Source organism: Salmo salar, chromosome ssa20 (genome assembly GCF_905237065.1).
Source record: "Salmo salar chromosome ssa20, Ssal_v3.1, whole genome shotgun sequence".
In the NCBI taxonomy this organism is placed as follows: Eukaryota; Metazoa; Chordata; class Actinopteri; order Salmoniformes; family Salmonidae; genus Salmo; species Salmo salar.
The window spans coordinates 93765420-93782919 of record NC_059461.1 but is presented as its reverse complement, the minus strand read 5'-3'; the positions used below and the strand labels follow the sequence as shown (position 1 = coordinate 93782919).

The following is a 17500-nucleotide window of genomic DNA, read 5'->3' as shown; positions in this document are numbered from 1 at the left end:
GGACTGAGTCATTATTACACTGGTCAGATAGCATCACAGGACTGAGTCATTATTAAACTGGTCAGATAGCATCACAGGACTGAGTCATTATTAAACTGGTCAGATAGCATCACAGGACTGAGTCATTATTAAACTGGTCAGATAGCATCACAGGACTGAGTCATTATTAAACTGGTCAGATAGCATCACAGGACTGAGTCATTATTAAACTGGTCAGATAGCGTCACAGGACTGAGTCATTATTAAACTGGTCAGATAGCATCACAGGACTGAGTCATTATTACACTGGTCAGATAGCATCACAGGACTGAGTCATTATTAAACTGGTCAGATAGCATCACAGGACTGAGTCATTATTAAACTGGTCAGATAGCATCACAGGACTGAGTCATTATTAAACTGGTCAGATAGCATCACAGGACTGAGTCATTATTAAACTGGTCAGATAGCGTCACAGGACTGAGTCATTATTAAACTGGTCAGATAGCATCACAGGACTGAGTCATTATTAAACTGGTCAGATAGCATCACAGGACTGAGTCATTATTAAACTGGTCAGATAGCATCACAGGACTGAGTCATTATTAAACTGGTCAGATAGCATCACAGGACTGAGTCATTATTAAACTGGTCAGATAGCATCACAGGACTGAGTCATTATTAAACTGGTCAGATAGCATCACAGGACTGAGTCATTATTAAACTGGTCAGATAGCATCACAGGACTGAGTCATTATTACACTGGTCAGATAGCATCACAGGACTGAGTCATTATTAAACTGGTCAGATAGCATCACAGGACTGAGTCATTATTAAACTGGTCAGATAGCATCACAGGACTGAGTCATTATTAAACTGGTCAGATAGCATCACAGGACTGAGTCATTATTAAACTGGTCAGATAGCATCACAGGTGTCTGGTGTATGGTCTTTAGAGTGGGGAGCTTTAGCTGTCTGTACCATGTCTGGCATGAATCATTTTAAACAGAGACAGAGGAGGAGGAGAAGAGAACAGAACAGAGGAGAACAGAACAGAGGAGAACAGAACAGAGGAGAACAGAACAGAGGATAATAGAACAGAACAGAGGAGAACAGAACAGAGGATAATAGAACAGAACAGAGGAGAACAGAACAGAACAGAGGAGAACAGAACAGAGGATAATAGAACAGAACAGAGGAGAACAGAACAGAGGAGAACAGAACAGAACAGAGGAGAACAGAACAGAGGATAATAGAACAGAACAGAGGAGAACAGAACAGAGGAGAACAGAACAGAGGATAATAGAACAGAACAGAGGAGAACAGAACAGAAGATAATAGAACAGAACAGAGGAGAACAGAACAGAAGATAATAGAACAGAACAGAGGAGAACAGAACAGAACAGAGGAGAACAGAACAGAGGAGAACAGAACAGAGGAGAACGGAACAGAAGATAATAGAACAGAACAGAACAGAGGAGAACAGAAGAGAACAGAAGAGAACAGAAGAGAACAGAAGAGAACAAAACAGAAGATTACAGAACAGATGAGAACAGAAGAGAACAGAAGAGAACAGAAGAGAACAGAAGAGAAGAGAACAGAACAGAAGAGAAGAGAATAGAACAGAAGAGAACAGAAGAGAACAGTATAGAAGATTACAGAACAGATGAGAACAGAAGAGAACAGAACAGAGGAGAACAAAAGAGAACAGAAGAGAACAGAAGAGAACAGAAGAGAACAGAACAGAAGAGAACAGAAGAGAACAGAAGAGAACAGAACAGAAGAGAACAGGAGAGAACAGAAGAGAACAGAAGAGAAGAGAACAGAACAGAAGAGAACAGAATAGAACAGAAGAGAACAGAAGAGAACAGAGCAGAACAGAACAGAATATAAGAGAACAGAACAGAAGAGAACAGAGGAGAACAGAAGAGAACAGAAGAGAACAGAACGGAATATAAGAGAACAGAACAGAAGAGAACAGAACAGAAGAGAACAGAACAGAAGAGAAGTGAACAGAAGAGAACAGAAGAGAAGAGAACAGAAGAGAACAGAAGAGAAGAGAAGAGAACAGTATAGAAGAGAAGAGAAGTGAAGAGGTGCATGTAAACCACAACCCACAGTGCAGGGATGAGAGGAAGAGGGTACTGAGAGGACAAGATGGGGGCTCATACATCCCACTCCACTCCTCTGTAACTATTCCCCAGGTCGTTGCTGTAAATGAAAATGTGTTCTCAGTCAACATACCTGGTAAAATGGGGGTGAAAAAACCCCCAAGAGATCCTATTACATTGCTGGGATTCAAATTGAAAATCTATCGGGGTCTGTACCTGTATTTCGGGTACGATGGTCCCCCTCTCGGAGCAGGCCCCAGCGAAGGCGGTGAGGGGAGCAGGCGACAAGATGGGGGATGGACGCGTGAAGCCGCTGACATCACAGCTGGGGATCTCATTCTCCTCGTGACGCATCACGATGGTATCCATGACGAAGAAGCGTCCCCATGGCAACCACAGCGTGTGCTCCTGTGTGATGAAAGGAGCGCGCTCGAAGCGCAGGGCGATGGCCACGCCACCGTTGGTCACCAGGTCAAAACTTGGAAGGAACACACAAACAGGGTGGAATTAAGTAGAACAGATCTGACTTTAAAATGACATTTACCCACACAATGTTGACTGATGTTTAGAGACCCTAAAATATGGATGAAGGGGAGGAGACAGGTTAAAGAAGGATGTTGAAGCCTTGAGAACATTGAGACATGGATTGTGTATGTTTTCCAGAGGGTGAATGGGCAAGACAAAATATTTAAGTGCCTTTGAACAGGGTATGGTAGTACAGTCGTGGCCAAAAGTTTTGAGAATGACACAAATATTAATTTTCACCAAGTCTGCTGCCTCAGTTTGTATGATAGCAATTTGCATATACTCCAGAATGTTATGAAGAGTGATCAGATGAATTGCAATTAATTGCAAAGTCCCTCTTTGCCATGCAAATGAACTGAATCCCCCCGAAACATTTCCACTGCATTTCAGCCCTATACCACAAAAGGACCAGCTGACATCATGTCAGTGATTCCCTCGTTAACACAGGTGTGAGTGTTGACGAGGACAAGGCTGGAGATCACTCTGTCATGCTGATTGAGTTCGAATAACAGACTGGAAGCTTCAAAAGGAGGGTGGTGCTTGGAATCATTGTTCTTCCTCTGTCAACCATGGTTACCTGCAAGGAAACACGTGCCGTCATCATTGCTTTGCACAAAAAGGGCTTCACAGGCAAGGATTTTGCTGCCAGTAAGATTGCACCTAAATCAACAATTTATCGTATCATCAAGAACTTCAAGGAGAGCGGTTCAATTGTTGTGAAGAAGGCTTCAGGGTGCCCAAGAAAGTCCAGCAATCGCCAGGACTGTCTCCTAAAGTTGATTCAGCTGCGGGATCGGGGCACCACCAGTACAGAGCTTGCTCAGGAATGGCACCAGGCAGGTGTGAGTGCATCTGCACGCACAGTGAGGCGAAGACTTTTGGAGGATGGCCTGGTATCAAGAAGGGCAGCAAAGAAGCCACTTCTCTCCAGGAAAAACATCAGGGACAGACTGATATTCTGCAAAAGGTACATGGATTGGACTGCTGAGGACTGGGGTAAAGTCCTTTTCTCTGATGAATCCCCTTTCCGATTGTTTGGGGCATCCGGAAAAAAGCTTGTCCGGAGAAGACAAGGTGAGCGCTACCATCAGTCCTGTGTCATGCCAACAGTAAAGCATCCTGAGACCATTCATGTGTGGGGTTGCTTCTCAGCCAAGGGAGTGGGCTCACTCACAATTTTGCCTAAGAACACAGCCATGAATAAAGAATGGTACCAACACATCCTCCGAGAGCAACTTCTCCCAACCATCCAGGAACAGTTTGGTGACGAACAATGCCTTTTCCAGCATGATGGAGCACCTTGCCATAAGGCAAAAGTGATAACTAAGTGGCTCGGGGAACAAAACATCGACATTTTGGGTCCATGGCCAGGAAACTCCCCAGATCTTAATCCCATTGAGAACTTGTGGTCAATCCTCAAGAGGCGGGTGGACAAACAAAAACCCACAAATTCTGACAAACTCCAAGCATTGATTATGCAAGAATGGGCTGCTATCAGTCAGGATGTGGCCCAGAAGTTAATTGACAGCATGCCAGGGCGGATTGCAGAGGTCTTGAAAAAGAAGGGTCAACACTGCAAATATTGACTCTTTGCATCAACTTCATGTAATTGTCAATAAAAGCCTTTGACACTTATGAAACGCTTGTAATTATACTTCAGTATTCCATAGTAACATCTGACAAAAATATCTAAAGACACTGAAGCAGCAAACTTTAATTTATGGACATAATGCATATCCTTCGGGGGGGGGAAAGAAATAACAATGGATATTATCTCTAATTGTTAATCCGCTACGTATTCCAGGTTTAATCCCTGTCACATTTATCTCATCATACAGTGAATATCTCTAATGAACCCTAATTAATAGTGTTGCTATTGTGATCACATTGCACTGAACTAAATGTAACAGAATAAATGAAAAGACTATCGTTAAAAATTGTATGCTGTTTGTTGGTTCCACCATTTTACTTCCGTCTCTCTCAGTCACTCACAAGTTCCTGTAAAACACAAGAGAACGATGAAGCTAATGCATTGAGGAGACGCAGTAGAAGCCCCAAGCCTGAATTGATGTCACACGCTGAACGACCAATAGCGATGCGTTATTATCTGTTTAAACAGAATGGAGACTTACTTATTAAGTTCAGGCACATAGGATGCATCCCAAATGTCACCTTATTCCCTATATAGTGCACTACTTTTAACCAGGTATGGTCAAAAGTAGAGCACACTGGAGAGAATACAGTGCCATTTGGAATGCAGCTAGAACGTGACTACTCAGCCCTGTTTGTGTAATGCACCGTGTTGTACCGTTGTTTAAATATAGCCTATGAGGCATAAAGTTACTAGGAACAGAGGAGATCTGTTCTGTGCAACAGCAAAATGGAGGAAGCCACTTCTCTATCGATCTCCACACCGAGGCTAGCCTGTCCGCTCTCACATCCGTCCGTCTAAAAGCCCTGCAATGCAATCAGAGCTCTCTCTCTCTCTCTGTCTCTCTCTCTCTCTGCCCTGCATACAGAGCACAACTCTACCTAGGCCCAGCTGTTCTGGTCTGGTCTGGTCTGGTCTGGTCTGAGCTGGCCCGGCTGGAATGGGCTGGCCCGGCTGGAATGGGCTGGCCCGGCTGGAATGGGCTGGCCCGGCTGGAATGGGCTGGCCCGGCTGGAATGGCTGGCGTCATACTGGGCTGGCCTGGTCTGACTCCCTATCAGTGTTGCTACCTTGCTTTCCCTCTCTCTGAATTCATCCATACAGCAGAACTCACTGATTCAGCTAGAGGCCTCTCATATGGTACTGTATAGTACTGTATAACATGGTATTGTATAGTATAGTATTATATAGTATTGTATTGAATTGTATTGTATTGTATAGTACTGTATTGTATTGTAAAGTATTGTATACTACTAAATAATATGGTATAGTATTGTGTTGTACTGTATTGAATTGTATTGATTGTATAGTATTGTATAGTACTGTATTGGATTGTATAGTAATGTATAGTACTGTATTGTATATTATTGTATAGTACTGTATTGATTGTATAGTATTGTATAGTACTGTATTTCATTGTATAGTATTGTATGGTACTGTGTTGAATTGTATAGTATTGTATAGTACTGTATTGAATTGTATAGTATAGAACTGTATTTCATTGTATAGTATTGTATAGTACTGTTTTGAATTGTATAGTATTGTAAAGTACTGTAATGAATTGTACAGTATTGTATAGTACTGTATTGTATAGTATAGTACTGTATTGAACTGTATTGAACTGTATTGAATGGTATAGTATTGTGTAGTACTGTATTGAATTGTATAGTATTGTATATTACTGTATTGAATGGTATGGTATTGTATAGTATTGTATAGTACTATATTTTACTGTATAGAATGGTATTGTATTGTATAGTACTGTACTGTATTGTATAGTATTGTACATAAAGGTACAGTACTGTATTGAATTGTATAGAATTATATTGTATAGTAGTGTATAGTACTGTACTGTATTGTATATAAAGGTATTGTATTGTATAGCAGTGTATAGTACTGTACTGTATTGTATAGAATGGTATTGTATAGTACTGTACTGTATTGTATAGTATTGCATATAATGGCATAGTACTGTATTGAATTGTATAGAATGATATTGTATTGTATAGTAGTGTATAGTACTGTACTGTATTGTATATAATAGTATTGTATTGTATAGTACTGTATAGTACTGTACTGTATTGTATAGAATGTATTGTATAGTATTGTATAGTAGTGTATAGTACTGTACTGTATTGTATAAAATGATATTGAATTGTATAGTAGTGTATAGTACTGTACTGTATTGTATATAATAGTATTGTATTGTATAGTACTGTATAGTACTGTACTGTATTGTATAGAACGGTATTGTATTGTATAGAAGTGTATAGTACTGTACTGTATTGTATAGAATGGTATTGTATTGTATAGCAGTGTATAGTACTGTACTGTATTGTATATAATGATATTGCATTGTATAGTAGTGTACTGTATTGTATATAATGGTATTGTATTGTATAGTAGTGTATGGTACTGTACTGTATTGTATAGAATGGTATTGTATTGTATAGTAGTGTATAGCACTGTACTGTATTGTATAGAATGGTATTGTATTGTATAGTAGTGTATAGTACTGTATTGAATTGTATAGTATTGTATATTACTGTATTGAATGGTATGGTATTGTATAGTATTGTATAGTACTATATTTTACTGTATAGAATGGTATTGTATTGTATAGTACTGTACTGTATTGTATAGTATTGTACATAAAGGTACAGTACTGTATTGAATTGTATAGATATATATTGTATAGTAGTGTATAGTACTGTACTGTATTGTATATAAAGGTATTGTATTGTATAGCAGTGTATAGTACTGTACTGCATTGTATAGAATGGTATTGTATAGTACTGTACTGTATTGTATAGTATTGCATATAATGGCATAGTACTGTATTGAATTGTATAGAATGATATTGTATTGTATAGTAGTGTATAGTACTGTACTGTATTGTATATAATAGTATTGTATTGTATAGTACTGTATAGTACTGTACTGTATTGTATAGAATGTATTGTATAGTATTGTATAGTAGTGTATAGTACTGTACTGTATTGTATAAAATGATATTGAATTGTATAGTAGTGTATAGTACTGTACTGTATTGTATATAATAGTATTGTATTGTATAGTACTGTATAGTACTGTACTGTATTGTATAGAACGGTATTGTATTGTATAGAAGTGTATAGTACTGTACTGTATTGTATATAATGGTATTGTATTTTATAGTAGTGTATAGTACTGTACTGTATTGTATAGAATGGTATTGTATTGTATAGCAGTGTATAGTACTGTACTGTATTGTATATAATGATATTGCATTGTATAGTAGTGTACTGTATTGTATATAATGGTATTGTATTGTATAGTAGTGTATGGTACTGTACGGTATTGTATAGAATGGTATTGTATTGTATAGTAGTGTATAGCACTGTACTGTATTGTATAGAATGGTATTGTATTGTATAGTAGTGTATAGTACTGTACTGTATTGTATAGAACGGTATTGTATTGTATAGCAGTGTATAGTACTGTACTGTATTGTATATAATGGTATTGTATTTTATAGTAGTGTATAGTACTGTACTGTATAGTATAGAATGGTATTGTATTGTATAGTAGTGTATAGTACTGTACTGTATTGTATAGAATTATATTGTATTGTATAGTAGTGTATAGTACTGTACTGTATTGTATATAATAGTATTGTATTGTATAGTACTGTATAGTACTGTACTGTATTGTATAGAATGTATTGAATAGTATTGTATAGTAGTGTATAGTACTGTACTGTATTGTATAGAGTGATATTGTATTGTATAGTAGTGTATAGTACTGTACTGTATTGTATATAATGATATTGCATTGTATAGTAGTGTACTGTATTGTATAGAATTATATTGTATTGTATAGTAGTGTATAGTACTGTACTGTATTGTATAGAATTGTATTGTATAGTAGTGTATAGTACTGTACTGTATTGTATAGAACGGTATTGTATTGTATAGCAGTGTATAGTACTGTACTGTATTGTATATAATGGTATTGTATTGTATAGTAGTGTATAGTACTGTATTGTATATAATGGTATTGTATTGTATAGTAGTGTATAGTACTGTACTGTATTGTATATAATGGTATTGTATTGTATATAATGGTATTGCATTGTATATAATGGTATTGTATTGTATAGTAGTGTATAGTACTGTACTGTATTGTATAGAATTATATTGTATTGTATAGTAGTGTATAGTACTGTACTGTATTGTATAGAATGGTATTGTATAGTAGTGTATAGTACTGTACTGTATAGAATGGTATTGTATTGTATAGTACTGTATAGTACTGTACTGTATTGTATAGAATGGTAGTGTATTGTATAGTAGTGTATAGTACTGTACTGTATTGTATAGAATGGTATTGTATTGTATAGTACTGTATAGTAGTGTACTGTATTGTATATAATGGTATTGTATAGTAGTGTATAGTACTGTACTGTATTGTATATAATGGTATTGTATTGTATAGTAGTGTATAGTACTGTACTGTATTGTATAGAATTATATTGTATTGTATAGTAGTGTATAGTACTGTACTGTATTGTATATAATGGTATTGTATTGTATAGTAGTGTATAGTACTGTACTGTATTGTATAGAATGGTATTGTATTGTATAGTAGTGTATAGTACTGTACTGTATTGTATATAATGGTATTGTATTGTATAGTAGTGTATAGTACTGTACTGTATTGTATAGAATTATATTGTATTGTATAGTAGTGTATAGTACTGTACTGTATTGTATAGAATTATATTGTATTGTATAGTAGTGTATAGTACTGTACTGTATTGTATATAATTGTATTGTATTGTATAGTAGTGTATAGTACTGTACTGTATTGTATATAATGGTATTGTATTGTATATAATGGTATTGCATTGTATATAATGGTATTGTATTGTATAGTAGTGTATAGTACTGTACTGTATTGTATAGAATTATATTGTATTGTATAGTAGTGTATAGTACTGTACTGTATTGTATAGAATGGTATTGTATAGTAGTGTATAGTACTGTACTGTACTGTATAGAATGGTATTGTATTGTATAGTACTGTATAGTACTGTACTGTATTGTATAGAATGGTAGTGTATTGTATAGTAGTGTATAGTACTGTACTGTATTGTATAGAATGGTATTGTATTGTATAGTACTGTATAGTAGTGTACTGTATTGTATATAATGGTATTGTATAGTAGTGTATAGTACTGTACTGTACTGTATATAATGGTATTGTATTGTATAGTAGTGTATAGTACTGTACTGTATTGTATAGAATTATATTGTATTGTATAGTAGTGTATAGTACTGTACTGTATTGTATATAATGGTATTGTATTGTATAGTAGTGTATAGTACTGTACTGTATTGTATAGAATTATATTGTAATGTATAGTAGTGTATAGTACTGTACTGTATTGTATATAATGGTATTGTATTGTATAGTAGTGTATAGTACTGTACTGTATTGTATAGAATTATATTGTATTGTATAGTAGTGTATAGTACTGTACTGTATTGTATAGAATTATATTGTATTGTATAGTAGTGTATAGTACTGTACTGTATTGTATAGAATTATATTGTATTGTATAGTAGTGTATAGTACTGTACTGTATTGTATGGAATGGTATTGTATTGTATAGTAGTGTATAGTACTGTACTGTATTGTATAGAATGGTATTGTATTGTATAGTAGTGCATAGTACTGTACTGTATTGTATGGAATGGTATTGTATTGTATAGTAGTGTATAGTACTGTACTGTATTGTATAGAATTATATTGTATTGTATAGTAGTGTATAGTACTGTACTGTATTGTATGGAATGGTATTGTATTGTATAGTAGTGTATAGTACTGTACTGTATTGTATAGAATTATATTGTATTGTATAGTAGTGTATAGTACTGTACTGTATTGTATGGAATGGTATTGTATTGTGACGCAGAACACTTCTTCCTCCACCTCCACTACAGCCAATTAGCTGGTCAACCTGCCGACCCAAATGCGACGGGGGACAAAAGTCCCTCCCAATGGACCCTGCAGGCTACAGCCTCTGATTCAGGGGCTCCGCCACGTGGACACAGCCACTGCTATAAATATACATCCCCCGCCCCTCTGGAATACAGTGCCCTGATTGGCTGAAGCAGTAAACAAAGGTCTGTGCCGCCCTTGGTACTGTGCTGTGCCCTTGGCTAGGAGGGCATGCATAGTCAGTAGTACTATATGTATATGTCCAGTCAGTAGTACTGTATGTATATGGCCAGTCAGTAGTACTGTGTGTATATGGCCAGTCAGTAATACTATATGTATATGCATAGTCAGTAGTACTGTGTGTATATGGCCAGTTAGTAGTAGTAGTACTGTGTGTATATGGCCAGTCAGTAATACTGTGTGTATATGGCCAGTCAGTAGTGCTCTGTGTATATGGCCAGTCAGTAATACTGTGTGTAGTACTGTGTGTATATGGCCAGTCAGTAGTACTGTGTGTATATGTCCAGTCAGTAGTACTGTGTGTATATGGCTAGTCAGTAGTACTGTGTGTATATGGCCAGTCAGTAGTACTGTGTGTATATGGCTAGTCAGTAGTACTGTGTGTATATGGCCAGTCAGTAATACTATATGTATATGCATAGTCAGTAGTACTGTGTGTATATGGCCAGTTAGTACTAGTAGTACTGTGTGTATATGGCCAGTCAGTAATACTGTGTATATGGCCAGTCAGTAATACTGTGTGTATATGTCCAGTCAGTAGTACTGTGTGTATATGGCCAGTTAGTAGTACTGTGTGTATATGTCCAGTCAGTAATACTGTGTGTAGTACTGTGTGTATATGTCCAGTCAGAAGTACTGTGTGTATATGGCTAGTCAGTAGTACTGTGTGTATATGGCTAGTCAGTAGTACTGTGTGTATATGTCCAGTCAGTAGTACTGTGTGTATATGTCCAGTCAGTAGTACTGTGTGTATATGGCCAGTTAGTAGTAGTAGTACTGTGTGTATATGTCCAGTCAGTAATACTGTGTGTATATGGCATGTCAGTAGTACTGTGTGTAGTACTGTGTGTATATGTCCAGTCAGTAGTACTGTGTGTATATGGCCAGTTAGTAGTAGTAGTACTGTGTGTATATGTGCAGTCAGTAGTACTGTGTGTATATGTCCAGTTAGTAGTAGTAGAACTGTGTATATATGTCCAGTCAGTAGTACTGTGTGTATATGAACAGTCAGTAGTACTGTGTGTACATGTCCAGTTAGTAATACTGTGTGTATATGTCCAGTCAGTAGTACTGTGCGTATATGGCCAGTCAGTAGTACTGTGTGTATATGTCTAGTCAGTAGTACTGTGTGTATATGTCCAGTTAGTAGTACTGTATGTATATGGCCAGTCAGTAGTACTGTGTGTACATGTCCAGTTAGTAATACTGTGTGTATATGTCCAGTCAGTAGTACTGTGTGTATATGTCCAGTCAGTAATACTGTGTGTATATGGCCAGTCAGTAGTACTGTGTGTAGTACTGTGTGTATATGTCCAGTCAGTAGTACTGTATGTACATGTCCAGTCAGTAGTACTGTGTGTATATGGCTAGTCAGTAGTACTGTGTGTATATGGCCAGTCAGTAGTACTGTATGTATATGGCCAGTTAGTAGTGGTAGTACTGTATGTATATGTCTAGTCAGTAGTACTGTGTCTATATGGCCAGTCAGTAGTACTGTATGTATATGGCCAGTTAGTAGTAGTAGTACTGTATGTATATGTCTAGTCAGTAGTACTGTGTGTTTATGTCCAGTTAGTAGAAATAGTACTGTGTGTATATGTCCAGTCAGTAGTACTGTGTGTATATGGCCAGTTAGTAGTAGTAGTACAGTGTGTATATGTCCAGTCAGTAGTACTGTGTGTATATGGCCAGTTAGTAGTAGTAGTAGAACTGTGTGTATATGTCCAGTCAGTAGTACTGTATGTATATGTCCAGTCAGTAGTACTGTGTGTATATGTCCAGTCAGTAGTACTGTGTGTAGTACTGTGTGTATATGTCCAGTCAGTAATACTGTGTGTATATGTCCAGTTAGTAGTAGTAGTACTGTGTGTATATGTCCAGTCAGTAGTACTGTATGTATATGTACAGTCAGTAGTACTGTGTGTATATGTCCAGTCAGTAGTACTGTGTGTAGTACTGTGTGTATATGTCCAGTCAGTAATACTGTGTGTATATGTCCAGTCAGTAGTACTGTGTGTATATGGCCAGTTAGTGGTAGTAGAACTGTGTGTATATGTCCAGTCAGTAGTACTGTGTGTATATGTCCAGTCAGTAGTACTGTGTGTAGTACTGTGTGTATATGTCCAGTCAGTAATACTGTGTGTATATGTCCAGTCAGTAGTACTGTGTGTATATGGCCAGTTAGTAATACTGTGTGTATATGTCCAGTCAGTAATACTGTGTGTATATGTCCAGTCAGTAATACTGTGTGTATATGGCCAGTAAGTAGTACTGTGTGTAGTACTGTGTGTATATGTCCAGTCAGTAATACTGTGTGTATATGTCCAGTTAGTAGTAGTAGTACTGTGTGTATATGTCCAGTCAGTAGCACTGTGTGTAGTACTGTGTGTATATGTCCAGTCAGTAATACTGTGTGTATATGTCCAGTCAGTAGTACTGTGTGTACATGGCCAGTCAGTAGTACTGTGTGTATATGGCCAGTCAGTAGTACTGTGTGTATATGTCCAGTCAGTAATACTGTGTGTATATGGCAAGTCAGTAGTACTGTGTGTAGTACTGTGTGTATATGTCCAGTCAGTAGTACTGTATGTATATGTCCAGTCAGTAGTACTGTGTGTATATGGCCAGTTAGTAGAAGTAGTACTGTGTGTATATGTGCAGTCAGTAGTACTGTGTGTATATGTCCAGTTAGTAGTAGTAGAACTGTGTGTATATGTCCAGTCAGTAGTACTGTGTGTATATGAACAGTCAGTAGTACTGTGTGTATATGTCCAGTTAGTAAAACTGTGTGTATATGTCCAGTCAGCAGTACTGTGTGTATATGGCCAGTCAGTAGTACTGTGTGTATATGTCTAGTCAGTAGTACTGTGTGTATATGTCCAGTTAGTAGTACTGTGTGTATATGGCCAGTCAGTAGTACTGTGTGTACATGTTCAGTTAGTAATACTGTGTGTATATGTCCAATCAGTAGTACTGTGTGTAGTACTGTGTGTATATGTCCAGTCAGTAGTACTGTATGTACATGTCCAGTCAGTAGTAGTGTGTGTATATGTCCAGTCAGTAGTACTGTGTGTATATGGCCAGTCAGTAATACTGTGTGTATATGGCCAGTCAGTAGTACTGTGTGTAGTACTGTGTGTATATGTCCAGTCAGTTGTACTGTATGTATATGTCCAGTCAGTAGTACTGTGTGTATATGGCCAGTTAGTAGTAGTAGTACTGTGTGTATATGTCCAGTAGGTAGTACTGTGTGTATATAGCCAGTTAGTAGTAGTAGTACTGTGTGTATATGTCCAGTCAGTAATACTGTGTGTAGTACTGTGTGTATATGTCCAGTCAGTAGTACTGTGTGTATATGTCCAGTCAGTAGTACTGTGTGTATATGGCTAGTCAGTAGTACTGTGTGTATATGGCCAGTCAGTAGTACTGTATGTATATGGCCAGTTAGTAGTGGTAGTACTGTATGTATATGTCTAGTCAGTAGTACTGTGTGTATATGGCCAGTCAGTAGTACTGTATGTATATGGCCAGTTAGTAGTAGTAGTACTGTATGTATATGTCTAGCCAGTAGTACTGTGTGTATATGTCCAGTTAGTAGTAGTAGTACTGTGTGTATATGTCCAGTCAGTAGTACTGTGTGTATATGGCCAGTTAGTAGTAGTAGTACAGTGTGTATATGTCCAGTCAGTAGTACTGTGTGTATATGGCCAGTTAGTAGTAGTAGTAGAACTGTGTGTATATGTCCAGTCAGTAGTACTGTGTGTATATGTCCAGTCAGTAGTACTGTGTGTTTCGTATATGTCCAGTCAGTAATACTGTGTGTATATGTCCAGTTAGTAGTAGTAGTACTGTGTGTATATGTCCAGTCAGTAGTACTGTATGTATATGTCCAGTCAGTAGTACTGTGTGTATATGTCCAGTCAGTAGTACTGTGTGTATATGGCCAGTTAGTAATACAGTGTGTATATGTCCAGTCAGTAATACTGTGTGTATATGTCCAGTCAGTAATACTGTGTGTATATGTCCAGTCAGTAATACTGTGTGTATATGGCCAGTAAGTAGTACTGTGTGTAGTACTGTGTGTATATGTCCAGTCAGTAATACTGTGTGTATATGTCCAGTTAGTAGTAGCAGTACTGTGTGTATATGTCCAGTCAGTAGCACTGTGTGTAGTACTGTGTGTATATGTCCAGTCAGTAATACTGTGTGTATATGTCCAGTCAGTAGTACTGTGTGTATATGGCCAGTCAGTAGTACTGTGTGTATATGGCCAGTCAGTAGTACTGTGTGTATATGTCCAGTCAGTAATACTGTGTGTATATGGCAAGTCAGTAGTACTGTGTGTAGTACTGTGTGTATATGTCCAGTCAGTAGTACTGTATGTATATGTCCAGTCAGTAGTACTGTGTGTATATGGCCAGTTAGTAGTAGTAGTACTGTGTGTATATGTGCAGTCAGTAGTACTGTGTGTATATGTCCAGTTAGTAGTAGTAGAACTGTGTGTATATGTCCAGTCAGTAGTACTGTGTGTATATGAACAGTCAGTAGTACTGTGTGTATATGTCCAGTTAGTAAAACTGTGTGTATATGTCCAGTCAGTAGTACTGTGTGTATATGGCCAGTCAGTAGTACTGTGTGTATATGTCTAGTCAGTAGTACTGTGTGTATATGTCCAGTTAGTAGTACTGTGTGTACATGTCCAGTTAGTAATACTGTGTGTATATGTCCAATCAGTAGTACTGTGTGTAGTACTGTGTGTATATGTCCAGTCAGTAGTACTGTATGTACATGTCCAGTCAGTAGTAGTGTGTGTATATGTCCAGTCAGTAGTACTGTGTGTATATGGCCAGTCAGTAATACTGTGTGTATATGGCCAGTCAGTAGTACTGTGTGTAGTACTGTGTGTATATGTCCAGTCAGTTGTACTGTATGTATATGTCCAGTCAGTAGTACTGTGTGTATATGGCCAGTTAGTAGTAGTAGTACTGTGTGTATATGTCCAGTAGGTAGTACTGTGTGTATATAGCCAGTTAGTAGTAGTAGTACTGTGTGTATATGTCCAGTCAGTAATACTGTGTGTAGTACTGTGTGTATATGTCCAGTCAGTAGTACTGTGTGTATATGTCCAGTCAGTAGTACTGTGTGTATATGTCCAGTCAGTAATACTGTGTGTAGTACTGTGTGTATATGTCCAGTCAGTAGTACTGTGTGTATATGTCCAGTCAGTAGTACTGTGTGTATATGGCTAGTCAGTAGTACTGTGTGTATATGGCCAGTCAGTAGTACTGTATGTATATGGCCAGTTAGTAGTGGTAGTACTGTATGTATATGTCTAGTCAGTAGTACTGTGTGTATATGGCCAGTCAGTAGTACTGTATGTATATGGCCAGTTAGTAGTAGTAGTACTGTATGTATATGTCTAGTCAGTAGTACTGTGTGTATATGTCCAGTTAGTAGTAGTAGTACTGTGTGTATATGTCCAGTCAGTAGTACTGTGTGTATATGGCCAGTTAGTAGTAGTAGTACAGTGTGTATATGTCCAGTCAGTAGTACTGTGTGTATATGGCCAGTTAGTAGTAGTAGTAGAACTGTGTGTATATGTCCAGTCAGTAGTACTGTGTGTATATGTCCAGTCAGTAGTACTGTGTGTTTCGTATATGTCCAGTCAGTAATATTGTGTGTATATGTCCAGTTAGTAGTAGTAGTACTGTGTGTATATGTCCAGTCAGTAGTACTGTATGTATATGTCCAGTCAGTAGTACTGTGTGTATATGTCCAGTCAGTAGTACTGTGTGTAGTACTGTGTGTATATGTCCAGTCAGTAATACTGTGTGTATATGTCCAGTTAGTAGTAGTAGTACTGTGTGTATATGTCCAGTCAGTAGTACTGTGTGTATATGGCCAGTTAGTAGTAGTAGTACTGTGTGTATATGTCCAGTCAGTAGTACTGTGTGCATATGGCCAGTTAGTAGTAGTAGAACTGTGTGTATATGTCCAGTCAGTAGTACTGTATGTATATGTCCAGTCAGTAGTACTGTGTGTATATGTCCAGTCAGTAATACTGTGTGTATATGTCCAGTCAGTAATACTGTGTGTATATGTCCAGTCAGTAGTACTGTGTGTATATGGCCAGTCAGTAGTACTGTGTGAATATGGCCAGTCAGTAGTACTGTGTGTAGTACTGTGTGTATATGTCCAGTCAGTAATACTGTGTGTATATGTCCAGTTAGTAGTAGTAGTACTGTGTGTATATGTCCAGTCAGTAGTACTGTGTGTATATGGCCAGTTAGTAGTACTGTGTGTATATGTCCAGTCAGTAGTACTGTAGGTATATGGCCAGTTAGTAGTACTGTGTGTATATGTCCAGTCAGTAGTACTGTGTGTATATGTCCAGTCAGTAGTACTGTGTGTATATGTCCAGTCAGTAGTACTGTAGGTATATGGCCAGTTAGTAGTACTGTGTGTATATGTCCAGTCAGTAGTACTGTGTGTGTATATGTCCAGTCAGTAGTACTGTGTGTATATGTCCAGTCAGTAGTACTGTGTGTATATGTCCAGTCAGTAGTACTGTGTGTATATGTCCAGTCAGTAGTACTGTGTGTATATGTCCAGTCAGTAGTACTGTGTGTAGTACTGTGTGTATATGTCCAGTCAGTAATACTGTGTGTATATGTCCAGTCAGTAGTACTGTGTGTATATGTCCAGTCAGTAATACTGTGTGTATATGTCCAGTCAGTAGTACTGTGTGTATATGTCCAGTCAGTAATACTGTGTGTATATGGCCAATCAGTAGTACTGTGTGTAGTACTGTGTGTATATGTCCACTCAGTAGTACTGTATGTATATGTCCAGTCAGTAGTACTGTGTGTATATGTCCAGTCAGTAGTACTGTGTGTATATGGCCAGTTAGTAGTAGTAGTACTGTGTGTATATGTCCAGTCAGTAGTACTGTGTGTATATGGCCAGTTAGTAGTAGTAGTACTGTGTGTATATGTCCAGTTAGTAGTAG

The 17500-nt window shown here is 37.6% G+C and overlaps 1 protein-coding gene across 10 annotated transcripts in view; it reads right to left on the bottom strand.

Moving 5' to 3' along the window:
* Positions 1-17500, bottom strand: part of tenm4 (teneurin transmembrane protein 4) — a 649554-nt gene that overhangs the window by 168913 nt on the left and 463141 nt on the right. For all 10 annotated transcript variants that reach the window (XM_045704148.1, XM_045704149.1, XM_045704150.1 and 7 more), the window contains one exon: positions 2307-2568. In XM_045704148.1, coding sequence (XP_045560104.1) covers positions 2307-2568 — 262 coding nt within the window. The remainder of the gene's footprint in view (positions 1-2306; positions 2569-17500) is intronic.